General features: G+C 46.7%; 1 protein-coding gene across 1 annotated transcript; it reads left to right on the top strand.

Moving 5' to 3' along the window:
• Positions 1-16,254: 16,254 nt before the first annotated feature.
• LOC120943158 (E3 ubiquitin/ISG15 ligase TRIM25-like) lies at positions 16,255-18,522 on the top strand. The gene has a single exon (XM_040356294.1). It carries the CDS (start codon positions 16,309-16,311, stop codon positions 18,049-18,051), a length of 1,743 nt encoding a protein of 580 aa, XP_040212228.1. The 5' UTR covers positions 16,255-16,308; the 3' UTR covers positions 18,052-18,522.
• The last annotated feature ends 4,821 nt before the right edge of the window (positions 18,523-23,343 follow it).

The raw sequence follows: 23,343 nt of genomic DNA, 5'->3' as shown, positions 1-23,343 counted from the left end.
GTTAGGGGTTAGGGTTGGGGTTAGGGTGAGGGTTAGGGGTTTGGGTGAGGGTTAGGGTTTGGGTTGGGGTTAGGGGTTAGGGTGAGGGTTAGGGGTTAGGGGTTAGGGTTGGGGTTGGGGTTAGGGTGAGGGTTAGGGTTTGGGTTAGGGTTGGGGTTAGGGTTAAGGGTGAGGGTGAGGGGTTAGTGTGAGGGTGAGGGTTAGGGTTAGGGGTTAGGGTTAGGGGTTAGGGTTTAGGGTTTGGGTTAGGGTTTGGGTTAGGGTTAGGGTTAGGGGTTAGGGTCGGGTTTCCCATTGAAGAATATGGGTAGGACTCAGGACTTGGAACAGGGACCTCCCCCAAAGGTCAAAGGTCAGAAGGCAGGTTCCCAGAGGTCAAAGGTCACACGGTGTGGCTGACCCACCCCCACCAAAGTGTACCGCCTACCCCAAGTAAGTCGGGGAATTGAACAAGTCGGGGAATGAACAAGTCGGTGGTATTTAATCGGCTCTGCGGTTTTTATTATTTGCTAAACAAATTTAAAAAAAACAAAAAAAATAAAGTTTTTCTTTGGTTTCTGTTATAAAATGTTGTAAATAAGTACGTTGTCTCTTTCACTGATGGGCACTGATAAGGCGGCACTGACGGGCACTGATAAGGCACCAATGAAGTGGCACTGACGATGGGCACTGATATGCTGCACTGATGGGCACTGGTAGGCGGCACTGATGGGTGGCACTGAAATGCAGCACTGATGGGAATTGATAGGTGGCACTGATGGGCACTCATGGGTGGCACTGGTGGGCACTGGTAGGCGACACTGATGGGCACTGAAAAGCTGCAATGATGGGTACTTATGGGTGGCATAACTTGATATGCAGATAGAATTCAGAGAAGTTTGGGGACAGAGAGGGGAAGAGACGGGCAGGATTCTTGGATGGCTCATTCTGAGCTCATACTTGGCAGAGATAGATAGAGAGGATATAACGAGTCTGACAGATGTCAGGAGTCACAAACACAACACACACGGCCTGCCGGGGTCACCGGCGGCAAATACCACACTCTTCTATTGATTAGTAAGTCGGATCACTCAGGCAACTGCCAAATGTATTCATCATCCGAATAGACAGTGCCTTGAAAAAGTATTCATACCCTCTGAAATTTTCCACATTCTGTCATATTACAACCAAAAAACGTTCCGTATATACTCGAGTATAAGCCGAGTCTTTCAGCACATTTATTTGTGCTGAAAATGCCCCCCTCGGCTTATACTCGAGTCACCTTTTTGCGCCTTATCTCCCAGAATTTGGGGACCCGGTAGCGGCCGGCCGTAGGTCCCCTGGACCCGAAACTTGGCACACATGTAGCCCCATTTCTCCTCTATAAGTTTGCACAGTTTGTTGTCTGGGGGAACTACGGCCGGGGAGCACCAATTTTTCAAAGCCAGGCACCCCTTCTATATACTCCCATGTTAAACGTCAGTCAGTCTAGTCATGGGCACAGTGAGGCATGGGCACAGTGAGGCATGGGCACAGTGAGGCATGAGGAAGAAGAGGGGTGAAGAATGGCCGCTCGCTACTAGCGAGGAAGACCGGGACATCGCGGGCTTCTCCTGCAGGTAAGTGACACATAATGGGCTACAATGCAATGCGTAGTAGCCCATTATGCTTTACCTTTGCAGGGAAACAAAGAGGAAGTAACACCCATCAGGGTTAACTTCCTCTTAAACTTAAAAAACCTCGGAAAGGCTCAGGAACTGAGTATTTCCGTGTTTTTTCGAGTATTTCCAAGCGGCTCCACTCCGCCCCCCCCCCCCCACTTCTGGCCAAATGCGGTATTGCATTCCGCTGTGACTTGAATCCTGAGACAACACTCGCAAACCCAGTCAGGATTTAAAAAAAAATAAAAAAATTGCTCGTATTGTGAAACGCTCGTTAACTGCGTTACTCGCAATCCGAGGTTTCACTATATATACCTTTCAAAATTTGAATCGAATTCGACTTTGAATTTTGTTATTTCAGACGAATTTTGTATCGTCACTTCGGAGTCATTTTTAGGCTCCATTCACATCTATGCGACAGCGGCGTACGGCATACGCGGCGTATTTTGTCGCGAGTGTGTATCTTTTTTTTTTTTTTTCAGATTCTTCCCATTGCTGTCAATGGGCGAACGCCAATGTCGCCTGAAAAAAAGGGTCCGGGACTTTTTTTCAGGCGACAGGCGTTCGGCGTCTATGAGATGTGAACCATCTCCATAGACAGCAATGGGAATTCTCCCCTCTAGCGGCACGAGCGTCCGGCGTCGGGCGTTTTGTCGCATAGATGTGAATGGAGCCTTAGTTTACATTCGTTACTAATGCGATTCAAAATTCGGATACATTCAAACTTCCAATAAAAAGGGGAAATCTGTCTGAATTTCAATTCGGAACGAAGCGAATCGCACCCGTCTAGTGAAATCAGAGTGAGAAACTTCAGTCCAGGAGAGGAGCCGCTACAACTGTGCAAGACTGAAGGGAAGGCCGGAGGTCGGATGTTATGTAGTGTTAATTCCCTATTTTGTTTCCTCGTACTTGTACAAAACTGAAGTAAAGTTCTAATTGAGCTGTGAGATGTGAAGTTTTGACATATTATGGGTATTCGGTGAAGTCCTTGATAATTGATTCTCCTCATTCTGCCATTCTATCTGTGGTCTCTCTGGGATGTCTCGGGAAAAATCGGTGCCCATCGACAGCTGGAGGAAGAGCGGAGTTCCCAGCGCATAGTGACAAATTCCTGACATTCACTACCACTTATCGGCCTCTGAGGGCCCGGGGCCCATCATCCCAACAGCCAAACATCATCCAACCTTCTCCGGGCTCCACAATTATATCTGCTTGGTATAGGGGGCTCCCAGGACACATGTGAGGGGGGGCAACACCCAGAGATATCCAAATTGTACTTACTAAACACCAGGACCCGGATTCAGATAGAGATACGTATCTCTGAGTCCGGCCGGTCGTATCTATGCGCCTGATTCATAGAATCAGGTTACGCATAGATCTCCCTAAGATCCGACAGGTGTAAGTGACTTACACGCTGCAATTCCAGGCCGGCCGCCAGGTGGCGTTTGTTTTTTTGTACGCGAGGAATATGCAAATGAGCAGTTCGGCCGATTCAGAAACGAACGCCCACCCGGCGCTTTTTTTTTACGTCGTTTGCGTTCGGCTTTTTCCGGCGGAAAGTTACCCCTGCTATATGTGGCGTATCCTATGTTAAGCATGGTCGTCGTTCCCGGGTCGAATTTTGAATTTTTTTACGTTGTTTGCGTAAGTCGGTCGCGAATACGGATGGACGTAATTTACGCTCACGTCGAAACCAATGACGTCCTTGCGAGGTCATTTGGAGCAATGCACGCTGGGAAAGTTAGGCGGCAGCGCATGCGCAGTTCGATAGGCGTGGGGACGCGCCTGATTTAAATAGTAAACTCCCCCTAGCCGCGGAATTTGAATTCCGCCGGGGGATTTACGATCCGCCGGCGCAACTTTAGAGGCAAGTGCTTTGTGAATACAGCACTTGCCTCAAAAACTTGCGCCGGCGGATCGTAAATCAGATAGATTACGCGGATCTAAAGATCCGCGAATCTATCTGAATCTACCCCCAGGACACTGTATCCATAAATTGCCGCCATTGTGCCATCAATCGCAGCTACTGTACCCATCGATTGCTGCAGGTGTGCCCATCAATTGCTGCCAGTGTGCCCATCAATTGCCGCTACTGTGCCCATCAAATGCTGCCATGTGCCCGACAAATGCTGCCAGTGTGCCCATCAAATGCTGCCATGTGCCCATCAATTGCTGCCAGTGTGCCCATCAATTGCCACTACTGTGCCCATCAATTGCTGCCAGTGTGTCCATCAATTTTCCGCCAGTGTGCCCATTAATTGCTGCTACTGTACCCCATCAAATGCTGCCAGTGCGCATCGCCCACGGCCTACGGCTCTAATCAGGTGCTTCCAAAAAACACCCTGCCGCTGTAATTCAGGTGCCCGGTGCCCGAAATAGGTCCGGACACCTGAATAGGGGGTGTCAGCGGCGACCATAGATAGATTCATGCAACGCATGAATCTATCTATGGTGATAGAGCGGTGCCAGGAGAGAGGGGGCGGCGCCCGCGCACCCCTTATGGACGCACCGCCACTAATCCATACGTAGATTGGTTCAAGCTGGAGTAATGTAAGTATGCTTTTAGCCCCTATGATGCCCGTGGGCCTCCTGGACTGGCATCTAGTCAAGTCACTGGGCCTCTAGGGGTTAACTTCCCAACCAAAGAATGGAAGCAGACTCTGGATTAGGGGCACCAGACTGTATCTTATAACCCATAACGTTCACACAGCTGGCGCGGGGTCTGACATTACACCTCCCGTGCCTACCGGCTGTAGACTCCGCGCCGTGCCCCTGCAGACAGACAGATGTGCGCAGCAGGGGATTATGGGTAAAACCATCTAATAAAACCCCGTAAACCCCTTCACTGCCAGCCTAGTGCACCCCCGAGGTGACGGTCCCCAAACCCCTACGCCTCTGTCACGCCAGCTTCCTTGTCCACGAGGTGGCATCCATTATTTCCTTGCACCTGTTGGCCCCCGGACCTCTTAGTCCTCCAGGGCCGCAGGAAGGCCCCCAGAAACTTGCACCTGTTGCCCAAGCTTAGATCCAGAGGTGTGGGAACGACTGCGTTCTACAGAGATAAGAGGGAGAGGGGGGCTTTAATCTAAGACAGGCCAGGCGGGGAGGTGAAATCCGCCCCCCCCCCCCTTCCCGGCATCCCAGACCCCCCTCCTTGGCAGCGAGACCCACCTTTGTCTCCGTTCATAACTTTCCCACAGTCCCGGGGCCCCTCTCCCTGGGAGAATGGCTTTCATTAGGAGAGGAATGAGAGCAGCAGGAGATGTACAAGTCACAGGCCTGTGCTCTGCCACTCATTACACGGCACATGGACAGGACCCCGGCCGGGGGCAGCCGTATGAGCAGCAATGAGGGGGAATAATAAATAAACTTACTGACACAATGCCCAAAATTTACTGGCATAGCCACGTTTTTACTGGCATTTCCAAAAATCTACAAAATTACAGTTTTAAGTGCAAATTTGAGTACTTAGGGCCAGATTCTCGTAGGAGCGCGTATCTTTGCGGCGGCGTAACGTATCCGATTTACGTTACGCCGCCGCAACTTACCTGGGCAAGTGCTGTATTCTCAAAGCACTTGCTCCGTAAGTTGCGGCGACGTAGAGTAAATTGGCCGGCGTAAGCCCGCCTAATTCAAATGTGGAAGGGGGGGGGCGTGTTTTATGTTAAACTACTGTGACCCGACGTGATTGACGTTTTTGCGGAACGGTGCATGCGCCGTCCGTGGAATTTCCCAGTGTGCATTGCTCCAAAGTACGCCGCAAGGACGTCATTGGTTTTGACGTGAACGTAAATGACGTCCAGCCCCATTCACGGACGACTTACGCAAACGACGTAACTTTTTCAAATTTCGACGCGGGAATGACGGCCATACTTAACATTGGTATGCGCCTCATATAGCAGAGGCAACTATACGCCGGGAGAAGCCTAACGTAAACGTCGTAACTTTACTGTGTCGGCCGCGCGTACGTTCAGGAATTCGCGTATCTAGCTAATTTGCATACTCGACGCGGAATTCAACGGAAGTGCCACCTAGCGGTCAAAAAAAAATGCAGTTTAGATCCGACGCTTGTTGGATCTAATGGATATCTATGCGTAACTGATTCTAAGAATCAGGCGCATAGATACGACGGGTCGGATTCGGACTTACGACGGCGTACATGACGCTACGCCGTCGTAAGTCCTCTGAGAATCCTGGCCCAAATGTCAATAATAGGCTTAGTCATGAAAGGGTTAAGATACCCCTCAACACCAACCTGATCAGCAAACATTACAATGACATCAAAGTATAACATTCTATACAAAGAAATGACAATACAGCTACAAAGTTGCTTCTCTATCATTTGCATTGGGCTGTATTTGTTACGGCAGTTTATGGCACAGAAAGTGGTCTTTATCGCCCCCCAGAGGGAATAACACAGAAGTACATTATATTTGAATAACAGATACAGTAGTAGAACACCTTGGGGCTTATCCAATAAAATAGAAAACAGCATCAAAAAGCATATGTATGCAGATTATTTCCCCTATAGGTGATCACATACAGCACATTAAAAGGAAGTGATGCAGCTGTTGCAACCACAATTAGTACATTCTGCTTATGCCAATCCTTACACACCCCAGTGCCTCCAAATACATATACAGCAAAACCTTGGTTTGAGAGTAACTCGGTTGGAAAGGGGGGGACGAACATGCTCCACCCCCTCCTGAACCATACCAGGCCACATGCCCTCAGCACGGGGGTCAGGGACACCCCCTGGCAAAGCACCTTGTTCCCATGTTAATGAAGATAAAGGACTCTTCCCTACAACCCTGGGAGCCGGGAGATTCAGCTGTTTTGTTGGGCTGACTTGTGACCTTTTCTTGGTTTCATTTGTTAGAGTGCTGGTTACTTATTCCTGGAGTCCGGGGTCTAGGCTGCCAAGCCGATTCCTGATTGTCCTACCACAACACACACAATAGATCCCCGGGTCTGTGAAGGTTCTTCTTTATCCAGGTCATGGTATATCTAGTAGTAGTTAGTCACATTCCGCTGGACTTGAAGATGTTTCATATGCCGCGTACACACGATCAGTCCATCCGATGAGAACGGACCGATAAATCGTTTTCATCAGTTAACCGATGAAGCTGACTAATGGTCCGTCGCGCCTACACACCATCGGTTAAAAAAACAATCGTGTCAGAATGCAGTGACGTAAAACACAACGACGTGCTGAAAAAAACGAAGTTCAATGCTTCCAAGCATGCGGCGACACTGATAGGTGGCACTGACAGGTCGCTGGAACTGATAGATGGCACTGACTGATGGGCACTTACAGGGCTGGACTGGGACAAAAATGTGGCCCTGGACTTCATCCAGACTGGCCCACTTTAAAAGGTCTCTCCCAAGGCGGCCGGACAACTCCCGCACCCCCCCGGCCACCCAAGCCCCCTCTCCCCCTTCACTAGCCACTAGCCGTTCTACTTTATTACCGGGTCCTGGTACTCTTATAGGCAGTACCAGTGGGGAAGCTAGACATTATTTCACCCGGGGCAAAGAATCAGTTCGGTGCCCCCCCCCTTATGGCACAAGATTAGGCAGAAGTGAGAAACTCCCAGGCCATAGCTGTTGATTCATCTGTCTGTCCCCTCCCCCTGCTCCTCTGGTCCTCCCCTGCTTCTTTGTCCCCCCCCCCCGGGTGAGCGCTGCGGGGAGGGAGAGGAGGTGAGCGCTGCGGGAAGGGAGAGACAGAGGAGCGGAGGGGGGCGGCGGTCCGCTGTCACTGAAGCCGGCCCACTGAGCCACCGGCCCACCGGGAAACTCCCTGTAGACCCAATGGTCAGTCCATCCCTGGGCACTTATGGGCACTCACAGGTGGCTGGCAGTGATGGTTGCCCCTTACTGATGGACACTGATAGGCTGCACTTATGGGCACTTATGGGAAGGCACTGATGTGCACTGAAATGCAGCACTGATTGGCAATTGCATAATAAATTACATAAATGATGAGAGGAAAGTAAGGATTTTGCAATGCTATATGGCATATAGCATTGCAAAATCCTTCCTTGCCTCTCATCGTTCATATCATTTAAAGTGGAGGTTCACCCGAAAAGTTAATTTTTAACATTAGATTGAGGCTCATTTTGTCTAGGGGAATCGGGTAGTTTTTTTAAAATCAAAGCCGTACTTACCGTTTTAGAGAGCGATCTTCTCTGCCGCTTCCGGGTATGGTCTTCGGGACTGGGCGTTCCTATTTGATTGACAGGCTTCCGACGGTCGCATCTATCGCGTCACGATTTGCCGAAAGTAGCCAAACGTCGGTGCGCAGGCGCCGTATAGAGCCGCACCGACGTTCGGCTTCTTTCTGCTACTTGTGACGCGATGTATGCGACGATGTATGCGACCATCGGAAGCCTGTCAATCAAATAGGAACGCCCAGTCCCGAAGACCATACCCGGAAGCGGCGGAGAAGATCGCTCTCTAAAACGGTAAGTACGGCTTCGATTTAAAAAAAAAACACCCGATTCCCCTTGACAAAATGAGCCTCAATCTAATGTTAATTTTTTTTTTTTCGGGTGAACTCCCGCTTTAACATTTATCATCTACTAATTATGCTGTGACGCCCATCTTGGTACACCTTGCACTCGGCTGTAGTAAGGAGCAGGTCACCGTTTTGGACAGATTATGCGGCGGCGCCCTGCATCCCTGCCCCGGGCCAGCTTACCCATTAGTTCTACTGCTGCCAGACCGATCTCCGCTTTGCCCTCCGCCCGCCGACTTCCGGTTGCAGGTATCGGATTAGGCATCGGGAGCATTTGTGCATGCTCGGTATCGGGACAACCCTACATCTTAGTATGGAAGAAGAGGCTTGAATAAGCTATAAATCTTCTTCAACAAGTCCAGATGAAAGTGACTACTACTAGATATACCATGCAGGGCAGCCATCAGGAATTATGGGGCCCCTTACACAGCTTCAGGCATGGGCCCCCTGGAGCAGAGAAGTGGGGGGATGCCACAAATTGAGAAGTGGGGGGGGGGGGGCATTTACAAAAAAAAGAAGAAATAAAGAAAAATATATATAAAAAGGGGGGGTAGCCATCCGGGGGCCCTGGGGACCTCTGTGCCCTTTAATTAAAAATAAATATATAAATAATAATAATAAAAAAAAAGATATATATATATATATATATATATATATATATATATATATATATATATGTATATATATATATATATATATATATATATATATATATATATATATATATATATATATATATACACACAATTTATTTTATTTTTTTATAAAAAGAAATTACAAAAAAGGGGGGTTGCCATCCGGGACCTCTGGGCCCTTTAATAATAATTAAAAAAAAGAAACCTCTGGGCCCTTTAATAAAAAAATATATATATATAAAAAAAAACATTTATAAAAAAAAGGGGGGGGGTTGCCATCCAGGGCCCTGGGGACCTCTGGGCCCTTTAATAAAAAAAAAAAAATAAATAAAAATAAACATTTATAAAAAATAAAAAAAGGGGGGTTTGCCACATGGCTCCCTCTGAGCCCTTTAATAAATATATATATATATATATATATATATATATATATATATATATATATATATATATATATATATATATATAAAAGAAATAAAATAATATAAAAAAAATCTTTTTTTTTATATAAAAAAAGAGGGGTTGCCACCCGGGGCCCTGGGGACCTCTGGGCCCTTTAATAATAAACATAAATAAATATTATAAATATAAAAATATATATATATATATAATAAAAAAATATATTAAAAAAATATATTTGTTTTTATAAAAAATGGAGGGTTGTTATTCGGGGCCCTGGGGATCTCCGGGCCCCCCGTACCCCTAAAAAAATATATATATATTAGATTTTTTTTAAAATAAATAAAAAAAGGGGGGGTTGCCATCCGGGGCCCTGGGGACCTCCGAACCTCTAAAAAAAAATAAAAAAATTGTCCCTTTAACCACTTACCCCCCGGACCATATTGCTGCCCAAAGACCAGAGTACTTTTTGCGATTCGGGACTGCGTCGCTTTAACAGACAATTGCGCGGTCGTGCGACGTGGCTCCCAAACAAAATTGGCGTCCTTTTTTTCCCACAAATAGAGCTTTCTTTTGGTGGTATTTGATCACCTCTGCGTTTTTTATTTTTTGCGCTATAAACAAAAATAGAACGACAATTTTGAAAAAAATGAATATTTTTTACTTTTTGCTGTAATAAATATCCCCCAAAAATATATAAAAAAACATTTTTTTTCCTCAGTTTAGGCCGATACGTATTCTTCTACATATTTTTCGTAAAAAAAAATCGCAATAAGCGTTTATTGATTGGTTTGCGCAAAAGTTATAGCGTTTACAAAATAGGGGGTATTTTTATGGCATTTTTATTAATATTTTTTTTACTAGTAATGGCGGCGATCAGCGATTTTTTTTTCGGTATTGCGACATTATGGCGGACACTTCGGACATTTTTGACACATTTTTGGGACCATTGGCATTTTTATAGCGATCAGTGCTATAAAAATGCATTAGATTACTATAAAAATGCCACTGGCAGTGAAGGGGTTAACACTAGGGGGCGGGGAAGGGGTTAAGTATGCCTGGGTGTGTTCTTACTGTGGGGGGGGGGTGGCCTCACTAGGGGAAACACTGATCCTCGGTTCATACATTGTATGAACCGAAGAAAAGCATTTCCCCTGCTGACAGGAACGAGAGCTGTGTGTTTACACACACAGCTCCCGTTCCCCGCTCTGTACCGAGCGATCGCGTGTGCCCGGCGGCGATCGCGCCCGCCGGGCACACGCACGGGAGTCGGGGGCGAGCGGGGGGCGCGCGCGCGCGCCTCCGGCGGCTCGCGTGCGCCCCTAGTGGCGGCTAAAAGGTAGGACGTCATAATACGTGATCTCGCCTAGGAGAGCCACCTTGTGGACGTATTATGACGGTGCAGCGACGGCAAGTGGTTAATAAAATTTTTTTTTATAAAAAATAAATACAAAAAAGGGGGGTTGCCATCTGGGGCCCTGTGGTGCCTCGGGGCCCCTGGGGATCTCCGAACCCCTAAAAAAAAAGGGGGGGTTGCCATCCGGGCCCCTTACTGGTGTACTGCCTGTACCCCCCTGATAGCGACCCTGACTGATACCATGACCTGGATAAATGAGAACGTACAGGAATCATTTTGGCGTCCTAGACCCCGGACTCCAGAAATAAGTAACCAGCACTCTAACAAATAAACCAAGAAAAGGTCACAAGTCAGCCTAATAAGAACAGCCTGTCATTAGTGGATGTCTCCAGGTAATGGGCAGACACGTCTTCACATGTCCACTTCTCTCTGGGCAGATGGTCATGGCAGGTCCATTCATCTACATGGAGTCTTTCACATGGTAATGTTCTGGAGAGAAGTTTTTGTTTCCGGCCAAACTGTTAATGAATTATTTTATTTTTTTCAAGCAATGCAAATTTTGAGACTTGATATTGTGTCTGTAAGGACTTGTTCAGACGTGGGTCAGGGACTGACGCTTCTGTGAAGGTGATCTACGCTCAGATCGTTGCAGAGGCAATTGACCAGCAGTGAGGAGGTGACATAGGCCCCGTACACACGGCCGAGGAACTCGACGTGCCAAACACGTCGAGTTCCTCGTCGAGTTCAGGGATGAAGCCGCCGAGGAGCTCGGCGGGCCGCCTTCTCCCATAGAACAACGAGAAAATAGAGAACATGTTCTCTATTTTCTCGACGAGTTCCTCGGCGGCTCCATCGGGCCAAAACTGTACAGACGACAGAGTTTCTCGGCAGAATCTGGCTTTGACCGAGTTTCTCGCCGAATTCTGCCGAGAAACTCTGTCGTGTGTACGAGGCCATAGGCGTGCGCACAGGGGGTGCCGGATGTGTCCAGGCACACCCTAATCACCCCATGCGCATTAGTATTATCGCTCTGTATAGCAGCAGGAACATGGAAAAAATCTCCCTACACAAAAAAAAAAAAAAAATTGTGTATTTTATTTCAATTCTTATTCAGATTGACATTTAAAGTGTGACAGAGCTGAAAATTGGCCTGGGCAGGAAGGGGGTGAAAGTGCCTGGTATTGAAGTTGTTCAGCTGCATGCACAACCTGGCTTCCGAACAAGAGGGATGAGCGGGAGAGATGGCAGCGGGGAAAATGGCAGCGGGAAAGATGGCAGCGGGAAAAGACGGCGGCGGGAAAAGACGGCAGTGGGAGAGATGGTGGCGGGAAAGACGGTGGCGGGAGAAGTCAGCAGTGGGAGAGACGGCGGCGGGAGAAGACGGCTCACAGTTTTTTTTTAATAGAGGATATGTCAAAAACCGAAACTTGTTTTTTTGTTGTTTTTTTTTTACATTTCATTTGCTTTTTGAGGTGAATGGGTAGGGGTATTATGTACCCGATACCCATTCACATAGGGGGGGGGCTGGGATCTGGGGGCCACCTTCTTGTTTTAATTACATATCAGCCATGACTAAGCACTGAAATAGTGTGAAACGCGTCGGCGGTCCCTTCCTTTTGCTGTGTTTTGTGATGCATGCCCATTTTTACCAATAAAGACAACTTTTGAAGTTTCCTTGGAGTGCGGCTGTCCATCCCTTTTGAAACTCTACATTTGCCTCGTGCATTGGCAGCACCTTGGTTTCCTGAGAGGTTCCTAAATTGCATACAAGACCCACCTGGAGCGGTGATTCCCTTCCTACCTTCTTAAAGGGGGGTTTCCAGATTTTGATAAGCCCTCTGCCCGCAGACCCCGACAACCACCGGCCAGGGTTGTCAGGAAGAGGCCCTTGTTCCCATCAACATTGTCCCCGACCCTTTCCAAAAACACACCGGCCGCAAAACACATAGATGTGAACTTGTACCATAGGAAACCATGTTAAATGGACTGTAATGTGTTTCTGCAAACTGCCAAATGCACTAAAAACCGCATAGGTGTGAACCTCGGGCAAGGGTACCAAAAGCATATGCAGCTTCCTTAATGGCAATTGCTTGTAATGAAGGTGTCTATTGGAAGCAATCAATTATTTCACCAGCTTTCCAATTTTGTATTCTACTTTTTAAAGCGGGAGTTCACCCTAAAAAAAAAATTTAAGATTAGATTGATGCTCATTTTGTCTAGGGGAATCGGGTAGTTTTTTTAAAAACGAAGCAGTACTTACCGTTTTAGAGAGCGATCTTCTCCGCCGCTTCCGGGTATGGTTTTTGGGACTGGGCGTTCCTTCTTGATTGACAGTCTTCCGACAGGCTTCCGACGGTCGCATACATTGCGTCACGATTAGCCGAAAGAAGCCGAACGTCGGTGCGGCTCTATACGGCGCCTGCGCTTCGACGTTAGGCTACTTTCGGAAAATCGTGACACGATAGATGCGACTGTCGGAAGACTGTCAATCAAGAAGGAACGCCCAGTCCCGCAGCCCATACCCGGAAGCGGCGGAGAAGATCGCTCTCTAAAACGGTAAGTACTGCTTCGATTTTAAAAGAAAAACTACCCGATTCCCCTTGACAAAATGAGCCTCAATCTAATGTTAAAAATTGTCATTTCCGGGTGAACCTCCACTTTCATTAGGTAAAGAATGGATCTTTGGGGGCAAGAAGTGACATTTTCTCTTCTTGAAAAGTGAAATTTTTCCAGATGAGTTTAAACAGGAGCTGTCATTGACCTCTAGGGATGAAGTTGGTCCCCCTAATTATATGCTGGGATTTCAGGGAACGCAATGAGGAGCCGTCACATCTGTAAGTGACATGTCCCAACGCATGGCCGTGTCTTCTCTGCTCATCCCTGGGGACATCCAGCTCCCTCCATTATCACCCAAAGCCCTCTGTTGTGGCTCTCAGAAGGAGGATTAGGGGGGCTCAATCTTCATTGACATTGAGTATTTTGGAATTAGGGCTTTTCTTGTGCATTTACGCAAAGCAATTACTGCATACATGACAAAGAGATAGAAGATGAAAAGACCAAAAGATGTGCTAAAGAATCGGCAAAAGGCTTCTGAAAGAAGACAGAGCTTGTACAGTATTAGTCAGACGGGACAAAGACATTACAGGAGGGTTGGGTGCTGAGCACCATCCAATCACCAAACAATTGTCATTTCTAATGATTCTTCCTTGAATAATAAAAGAACTATTGGCAAGTATACAAGTCTATGGAGGACAGAAGTGAATGGTAATGTAGCAATGGCTGTATACACCTAATGGGGTGTGACCATATATTGTGACACAAAGGATGTAATGGCAAAAATTGCACCACAACAAAATGTGAAATTAAAATCAATAAAGTGAACAATATAAACAACAATGTAATGTAGTGTCCATAAACAATAAAACGATGAAAATGTCATGAGAGGTTTTAATGAAAAAAACAATATAAATAATAAAATATAATATATTATAAAGAAAGGTGATCACAATTCATAGGTATTAAAAGCAATATGGGGAGCAAAATGCATGGCTCTGATGCGTTTCCAATAGGACGTCTACAGGGGTACGCGTTGGGCCATGCATTTTCCTCCCCATATTGCTTTTAATACTTATGAATTGTGAGCCCTTTACATTACACAGCACCCTGCACCTCTGGGCCCCCTTACATTACACTGCACCTCTGGGACCCTTTACATTACACAGCACCCTGCACCTCTGGGCCCCTTTACATTACACAGCACCCTGCACCTCTGGGCCCCTTTACATTACACAGCACCCTGCACCTCTGGGCCCCTTTACATTACACAGCACCCTGCACCTCTGGGCCCCTTTACATTACACAGCACCCTGCAACTATGAACCCCTTTACATTACACAGCACCCTGCACCTCTGGACCCCTTTACATTACATAGCACCGCACCTCTGGACCCCTTTACATTACACAGCACCGCACCTCTGGACCCCTTTACATTACATAGCACCGCACCTCTGAAACCCCTTTACATTACACAGCCCCGCACAGTTTGTTACACAGACACCCCCTAACAGTTCTGGACCCCCTGCATGTTACACAGACCTCCCTACAGTACAGATCCCCTCCCTACAGTACAGACCCCCTCCCTACAGTGCAGACCCCTTCCCCACAGTGCAGACCCCCCTACAGTACAGACCCCCCTACATTACAGACCACCTCTACAATACAGACCCCCCTACATTACAGCCCCCTTCTACAATACAGCCCATACAGACCTCCCTACAATACATGGTTTAGGAGATATTCCCCTCACAATGAGCCGCTGAATGCAGCGGCACATGCGCACAGGGGATTTTCGGCTTCAGGCCCAGGCAGCCGCCGGAACCTTGCCGGAAAGAAGTCTCCTGCTCGCATGTGCAGGAGTGAAGACATTGCGGCTCCAGCCACTCAGAGCGCTGGAGCCGCGATACCCAGAAGACACGGCGAGGCAAGATGTCATCTCCCTCGGCGTGGACCAGGTGAGTTACTGATGCCTCGTTATAAGGTAAGAATTTTATAATGAGCTAGTATGCGGTGCATACTAGCTCATTATGCCTTTTGCTTTACAGGGTTAAAAAAATAAAAAAGTTCAGCGGGTTTACTACCGCTTTAAAAAAACACGAAGCTTTACAACGACTTTAAGGCAGATCAAAACGTTTACCAGCCCTTGGGGCAGATCCACATACATCTGCGCCGGGCGCAGCGTATCTAAGATACGCTACGCCGCCGTAACTTATCTTTTTTAATTTGAATTTCACAACGAATCCGCGCCATAAGTTACGGCGGCGTAGTGTATCTCTCGCGGCGTAAGGGCGCGGAATTCAAATGGATCTAATGGGGGCGTGTTTTATGTTAATACGTCGTGACCCGATGTAAACAACGTTTTTTTGGAACTGCGCATTCGCCGTCCCTGGGGGTATCCCAGTGCGCAAATTAAACCGGAACCCGCCAATGCTTACGACGGTGACGTCATTCTACACAAATTCCTATTCGCGAACGACTTACGCAAACGACGTAAAAAATTCAAAATTGTACGCGGGAAGGACGGCCATACTTAACATTGAGTACGCCTCAGTATAGCAGCTTTATCTATACGCCGGAAAAAGCCGAACGCAAACGACAGAAAAAAATGCGCCGGCCGGACGTACGTTCGTGGATCGCCGTAAATAGCTCATTTGCATACTCGACGCGGATTTCGACAGGGAACGCCACCTAGCGGCCGCCGAAAAATTGCAGCTTAGATCCGATGGCGTACGAAGACGTACGCCTGTCGGATCTAGCTGAGATTCTGTCGTATCTTGTTTTGAGGATTCAAAACAAAGATACAACGCGGGAATTTTGAAATTACGCTGGCGTATCAATAGATACGCCGGCGTAATTTCTTTGTGGATCTGCCCCCTTGTCTTTTGGATTAGTGAAGAAATGAACATTACCTTCTGATTTCAAAAGCCATGCTCTGCACTGCAAAATAGTCTAGCAACCTTTATGTTTTTTTATTTCTGTATTTCTGTACCATAGAGATGACCAATGACTTATAAAAGGCTTTGTTAATATATGTTTTTAAGACGGTTGGTGAGTTTAGGGGGCGTTATAGAGTATGAGCTTTGCTTACTCATTTAAACGTTTTTACATGAATAAAGATTAGATCACAAGATCGTCTAAACAACAATTATGAATGCGGAGAATAAAATACTTTCAGTTTCATTTCTTCTGACGCGTCAGCAATGGCATCTGCTGATCTAAGAGAGGAGCTGGAGTGTTCCGTGTGTCTGAGCATTTATACGGACCCTGTAAACCTGAAATGTGGACACAACTTCTGCCGAGCATGCATTGATTGTGTGCTGGACAAACAAGAGAAGTCTGGAGGATATTCCTGTCCTGAATGCCGAGAAGAGTTTAAGGAACGTCCTGTACTGCAGAAAAACATAACCTTGTGTAACATAGCAGAACGTTTTTTGTCTGCCCCGCCAAACCAACAGGAAACAGGGGCCTCCTGTACTTATTGTGTTGATATTCCAGCATCTGCTGTTAAATTCTGTCAGTTGTGTGAAGCCTTCCTCTGCGAAAAACACCTAAAGGTCCACACCAAGTCATTGGAACATGTCTTATCTGACCCCAACACGTTCCTGGAGAGCAGAACATGCTCCGTTCACAAGAAGATCCTGGAGTATTACTGCACTGAGGACACTGCCTGCATCTGCAGGTCTTGCAGGCAAGATGGAGAACACCAGGGACACCAGGTGGAGAAGCTGGATGAGGCTTCAGAAAAGAAAAAAGAGAAATTGAGAAATGTTCTACAGAACGTGAAGACAGAGAAAATGGAGACTGAGAGGAGAGTCCAGAGTCTGCAGGAAAGCAGGAGAAAAGTACAAGAGAAAGCCGCTGATGAAACCAACAAAATCACTTTGATGTTCAGAGACATCAGGGCACAGCTTGAGGACCTAGAGAACAGAGTCCGGAGCGAAATCTCCAGGCAGATGGAGCAGATCTCGTTCTCGTTTTCTGATATGATCCAACTACTAGAAGTAAAGAAGGATGAGCTGTTCAGTAAGATGTGTTACATCGAGGAACTGTGTTCCATTTCTGATCCAATAACTGTCTTGCAGGAATCAGACACGGGTCTCTTGTGTGACAAAGTGATAGGAGATGACGAGGAAAGATGGAGAACTGATAAACACCTCAGTGATGGAAGAGACCTGGATGTGGCTCTCATTTCAGCCACATTACACACAGGTTTGTCTGATATTATGTCTGGGATGACGGTGCGGAAACATACAGGCACACGTGGCTATCCATGTTCTAATATTGAGGACACAGTTCCCACCAAGGCCACTGAACCATCCAGGCCACTCTCTCAACCCATCTCAACCGAGATGGGAGAAGGAAGACCCACCACTGGGTCGGTACAGAAAATACCTGGACTGCTGAAGAATAAAGACATATCACTGGATATAAATACTGCTGGTAGTTATGTACATATTTCAGATGATGGGAAAACTGCTTCTTGGTCACCAAACCAGATTTACCCAGGAAAAAATGAAAGATTTCAGGATCAGCCTCAGGTTTTAAGCAGTTGGCAATTTTTCTCAGGGCGACATTGCTGGGAGGTGGATGTCGGTGGGTCACAGAGGTGGATAGTTGGGATGTGTTACCCTAGTATAGCCAGAAGCGGTGATCAGTCATTGATTGGAAATAATAACAAATCCTGGTGTTTGGAAAGGTGGGATAGTCGGTATTCAGTTATACATGACAGTAAAGTGATACAGGTGCCTGACAATGTCTCTAGTGATCGAGTCAAGATTTATCTGGATTACGAGGAAGGGCAACTATCCTTCTATGACCTGTGTTACCCAGTCCGACACTTGCACACCTTCACTGCCATCTTCACTGAGCCCCTACATGCTATTTTAGCTATAGGACAAGATGGTAAAATAACAATATCTGGGGAAAGTGGGACATGTGAATGACAGAGGTTGGTAACCTCACAAGGATGGGAAAACGTATTCTCATCCAGGGGGACAAGACAATGGGTGGATTTTAACAGTTACACCATTTGTTTTGGTGTTGGGTTATTTGGTCGACTGCGCTTTCAGGTCTAACTATGACTCATTAAAGTCACCCTGTTGTTATACTAGATGTAATTAGCCGAGCTAGACAGTGGAACCTCGGATTGCGAGTAACGCGGTTAACGAGTGTTTTACAATACGGGCACTGTATTTAAAAAAGAACTGACTCGGTTTGCGAGTGTTGTCTCGCAACACGAGAAGGATTCAAGGCAAAGCGGTGTGGCCTGAGGTGGGGAGGGGGGGTGCTGGAGCCGAGTAGAGCCGAAATGCTCGGAAAATTGCAGAAATACTCCGTTCCTAAGCCTTTCCGAGTTCAGCCGAGGTGTCCTCGGCCCTTTCAGGGTGTTTACGAGGCTCTCCGGCGCCCCCGCCTCTGGCCACATGCGGTATTGCATGCCATTGAAGTCAATGCGGAACCAATTATTTTTGTTTCTATTGACTTCAATGGGGAAACTCGCTTTGATATGCGAGTACTTTGGAACAGATTATGCTTGTAATCCAAGGTTTCACTGTACTTGTAAAAGAAAACAGTGTATACTGGCCTTTCTCTGTCACTTTTTTGGCTGCCTTGGTGGTCAATGAGAGAAGGAATACCCCCTCATTGGGAAGAATGCCATGTAAATTCAAAAGAAAAAAAGAGGAGCTCCACTGGTCTCAGGCTACTGCCTCTTACCATCTATTATGGCCCCCAAACTATGCAATCTCCGGAGGAACTCTAGGGTTCCATGGAACAATGGCTGAGAAAGGCTGGTTTATAGTCTATACTAGGGGTCTCCAAACTTTCTAAGCAAAGAGACAGTTTACTGTCCTTCAGACTTTAGGGGGGGTTGGACTGTAACCAGCAGGAACAGAACATCTTTCTGGTATCAGTGGGAGTAAATGATGCCCCACCTTTGATATTAGGGGAAGGAATAGTGCCCCATTGTTGGTGTCAGTGGGAGAAATGACTCCCCATTGTTGTCATTGGGAGGAATTATGCCCCATTGTTGGTGTCAGTGGGCAGAATAGTGTCTTATATCAGCGGATTGAATAGTGCCCCAAAGATCAGATAAAGGCAAGCAAAGGGCTGCATCTGACCCCCAGGCTGCAGTTTAGAGACCACTGGTCTATACTTAAAGGGGTTGTAAACCTTCCCGTTTTTTCACCTTAATGCATCCTATGCATTAAGGTGAAAAAACATCTGATAGTTTCCGGCCCCCCTGTTTATTTATCTGAGCCCTCGAAAATCCCGCGTTGAGAACGCGCTTGACCTCGGCACAGTCTTCTCGGCTCTTCGTTGGATAGATTGATAGCAGCGCAGCCATTGGCTCCCGCTGCTGTCAATCAAATCCAATGATGCGGGGGCCGAGCCTGGCATTCGTGTCTATGGACGCAAATGCTGGACTCGGGAGCGCGCCCGTAAGGTAACCCCCTTAGGAATGTATAGCTGGCAACTCGTCATCCAAAGACAGATATGTGTATTGTTGCATTCAATAGTGTAGGAGTTTCAGCTGCTAAGCCTAAAGCCGCGTACACACGATCGGAATTTCCGATGGAATTTTCCATCGGATATCCAATGAAGCTGACTTCCATCAGTCTTGCCTACACACTGTCAGACTAAATTCCGACTGTCCAAAACACGGTGACGTAAAATACTACGACGAGCCGAGAAAAATTAATTTTAATGCTTCCGAGCATGCGTCGACTTGATTCTGAGAATGCGTGGGTTTTTTTCTCTGTCGGAGTTGCACACAGACAATAGGAATTTCCTATTGTTTTTTTTTCCCATCGGAAAAAAAATAAAACATGTTCTATTTATAAACACCGACGGAAAAAAGTACGACAGGGCCCGCACACGATCGGATTTTCCGATCGTGTGTACGCGGCATCAGTCATAGGTCATAACCATAACATATGGATATAACTAAGGTTTCATAGCTGAAACGCGTAGGCCACCATATCACTGTACTCCATCTGCAACAATAAACATTATGGGCCAGATTCACAGAAGAAATACGCCGGAGTATCTACTGATACTCTGGCGTATTTTCAAATTTGCCGCGTCGTATCTTAATTTGTGATTCACAAACAAGATACGACGGCTTTTGGCTAAGATCCGACAGGCTTACAACTTCGTATGCCTTCGGATCTTAGGATGCAATACCTCGGCCGCCGCTGAGTGGAGTTCGCGTTGTTTTCCAGCGTCGGGTATGCAAATGAGCTTTTACAGCGATCCACAAAGGTTTTCACGTTTGTTACGTCGTCGCTAGTCGTTTTTTCCCGTCGCAAAGTTCCGGCTGCTTTAACATGGCTTAAATTTAGACGAGCCATGTATGGCCGTCGTTCCCGCGTCGAATTTCAAATTTTTTTTTTTGCGTAAGACGTCCGGGAATACGAAAGTACGTTACGCACGTCGCCGTTCAAAAAAATGACGTCACTTCGCGCAAAGCACGGCGGGAATTTCAAAACGGAGCATGCGCGGGAGCGCTCCTAATTTAAATGGTACACGCCCCATTTGAATTAGGCGGGCTTGCGCCGGACGCCTTTACGTTACACCGCCGTAAGTTTACACGCAAGTGCTTGGTGAATCAGGCACTTGCGCTGAAAACTTGCGGCGGTGTAACGTATAGACGATAAGTTACGCCGCCGCAGTTATATGTGAATCTGGCCCAATCTGTCTTTGGATGATGAGTTGATGGCCATACATCTTGACTTCATATCGCACGTGGGTTTTAGGAAGACACCAGTAGCCAGAGCACTGACTACTCACTTTTTCGGGGAACTTAAATAGGCATTGCTTCTTTTCTGCTTACCTGATATCACTTGAACATGGTTTATGAACTGACAGGTTTACTCTAAAACACAGGTCTCAACTTTCTCTTTTATAGAAGGACGCTTGTTTTATTTGAACCAAATCCTTGTGTCCTCTCCTTTATCCTTAATTGTCTTCGGTGTGATATGAAGACCTCAATGAATAAATATACAATTTAATTACCAAAAGTGTTACATTGCATTATACTTTTCACAGAGATATTAAATGATTGCATTTGTTAAAGGAACACTAAAGGCAAACATTTTTTTTTTTAAATAACAAACATGTTATACTTACCTCCACTGTGCATCTCGTTTTGCACAGAGTGCCCCCTAACCGTGTCTTCTGGGGTCCCTCGGCGGCTGTCTCGGCTCCTCCTCGCAAAAGCTTTCCACCTTAATGCGAGCTTGCATGGTGGAAAGCTTTTGCGAGCGCGCTCCCGTGATACAGCGGTGGGCATAGCCGCCGACTGTATCCCTCGCCCCCCCCGGCGCGCCGCGTCATCCGCTGTGATTGACAGCAGCGCCAGCCAATGGCTGCGCTGCTATCAATCCGTCCAGCCTAGCCAATCAACGGCCAGGCTGGGAACCGAAGTGGATCACGTGGACGCGCGCGGGACTTTCGAGGGGTCAGGTAAGTAAAACGGGGGTTCGGGGGGGGGGCGGTACCGTCGGATGTTTTTTCACCTTAATGCATAGGATGCATTAAGGTGAAAAAACATTTACCTTTACAACCCCTTTAAGCCAACCTGGACTTCCAGAGATAGTAAAGTTATCCCTTTTTTTTTTACGCAGTTGCTATCCATAGAATTCTATAAGGCTGATTCCTAAATCTTCCCTAAATTCAGATATGGCCCATTAGAAATGCCCCATTGTTGGTGTCAGTGGGAGAAATAGTGCCCCAACGTTGGTGTCAGTGGGAGGAATAGTGCCCCAACGTTGGTGTCAGTGGGAGGAATAGTGCCCCATTGTTAGTGTCAGTGGGAGGAATAGTGCCACAACGTTGGTGTCAGTGGGAGGAATAGTGTCCCATTGTTGGTGAGAACAAAAAAGAAAATATTTGGACAGCCACACTCCTGGAAAAGTATCCTGAATTGTCCTTTATGGTCAAATGGAATACACTACAATCCACAGCAAAGGTGAAAACGGGATACACAGAATGAGCTAGATTCAGGTAGCTCGGCGTATCGTTGAGCGGGCGAACACATACGTGAACAGCGCCCGCATATGTAAACGGCATTCAAACCACACATGTGAGGTATCGCCGCGATTGGTAGAGCGAGAGCAATAATTCTAGCTCTAGACCTCCTCTGTAACTCAAAAACCTGCAACCTGTAGATTTTTTTAAACGTCGCCTATGGAGATTTTAAAGGGTAAAAGTTTGTCGGCATTCCACGAGCGGACGCAATTTTGAAGCGTGACATGTTACATATCAATTTACTCGGCATAACATTATCTTTCACAATATTAAAAAAAATTGGGATAACTTTACTGTTGTCTTATTTTTTAATTAAAAAAAGTGTAATTTTTTTCCCAAAAAAATGCGCTTGTAAGACCGCTGCGCAAATACAGCGTGACAGAAAGTATTGCAATGATCGCCATTTTATTCTCTAGGATGTTAGAATAAAAAATATATATAATGTTTGGGGGTTCTAATTAGAGGGAAGGAGTTGGCAGTGAAAATAGTGAAAAATTACATATTAGAATTGCTGTTTAACTTGTAATGCCAACGGCCACCACCAGATGGCGCCAGCTGACAGAAGGAAGAGCTTGGGACTTCACAAGGCCGCAAAGCCGCAGCCTCAATTACCGGCCGTCACGGGCTCTGTGCCTCCGTGCGCCCCCACCTCCCCCCACCGTGCGATTGCGGCAGGCCCGCGGCGGCTGGTAATTGAGGCCGCGGCTTCGCGGCCTTGTAGGCCGCAAAGCCGTGGCCTCAATTACCGGCGGGCGCCAGGTCACAATTTCTTGTCGCAATTGTCGACCCCTGCGTTACAGCACAAGTTGATTTTTGGGATGGGGGGGTGTCGATGAATGGTAGTTTGGAAATGTGGTCGGCCTAGCCATACCTGGCCCCTGGGCCACAGTTTGGACGTCAATAGACAAGAGCACAGCTTTTACTCATCCTCAGCATGGTTTTTATTTATTATATTGTAGGAAATTCACAAAGTCAGTAATATGCACCTTGGCACAAATATTTACATTGGAAAAAATGGTCCGGTAGAGAATAGGTTGAACTAAAACAATCAATGACATGCTTTACGTAACACAATATGCTCTTCTAATAGGGGACATAAGATTTAGGGGGGAAAAATTACACTGTGAGATAAATATTATAAAAATAATAATTATATTCCATCATTTAAAAAATAAATACATATATTCCCGGGCTCAGTGCGACTG

This window comes from Rana temporaria, chromosome 6 (genome assembly GCF_905171775.1).
Source record: "Rana temporaria chromosome 6, aRanTem1.1, whole genome shotgun sequence".
Taxonomy (NCBI): Eukaryota; Metazoa; Chordata; class Amphibia; order Anura; family Ranidae; genus Rana; species Rana temporaria.
The sequence above is the reverse complement of the archived record's forward strand: the minus strand, read 5'-3'. Positions and strand labels throughout refer to the sequence as shown.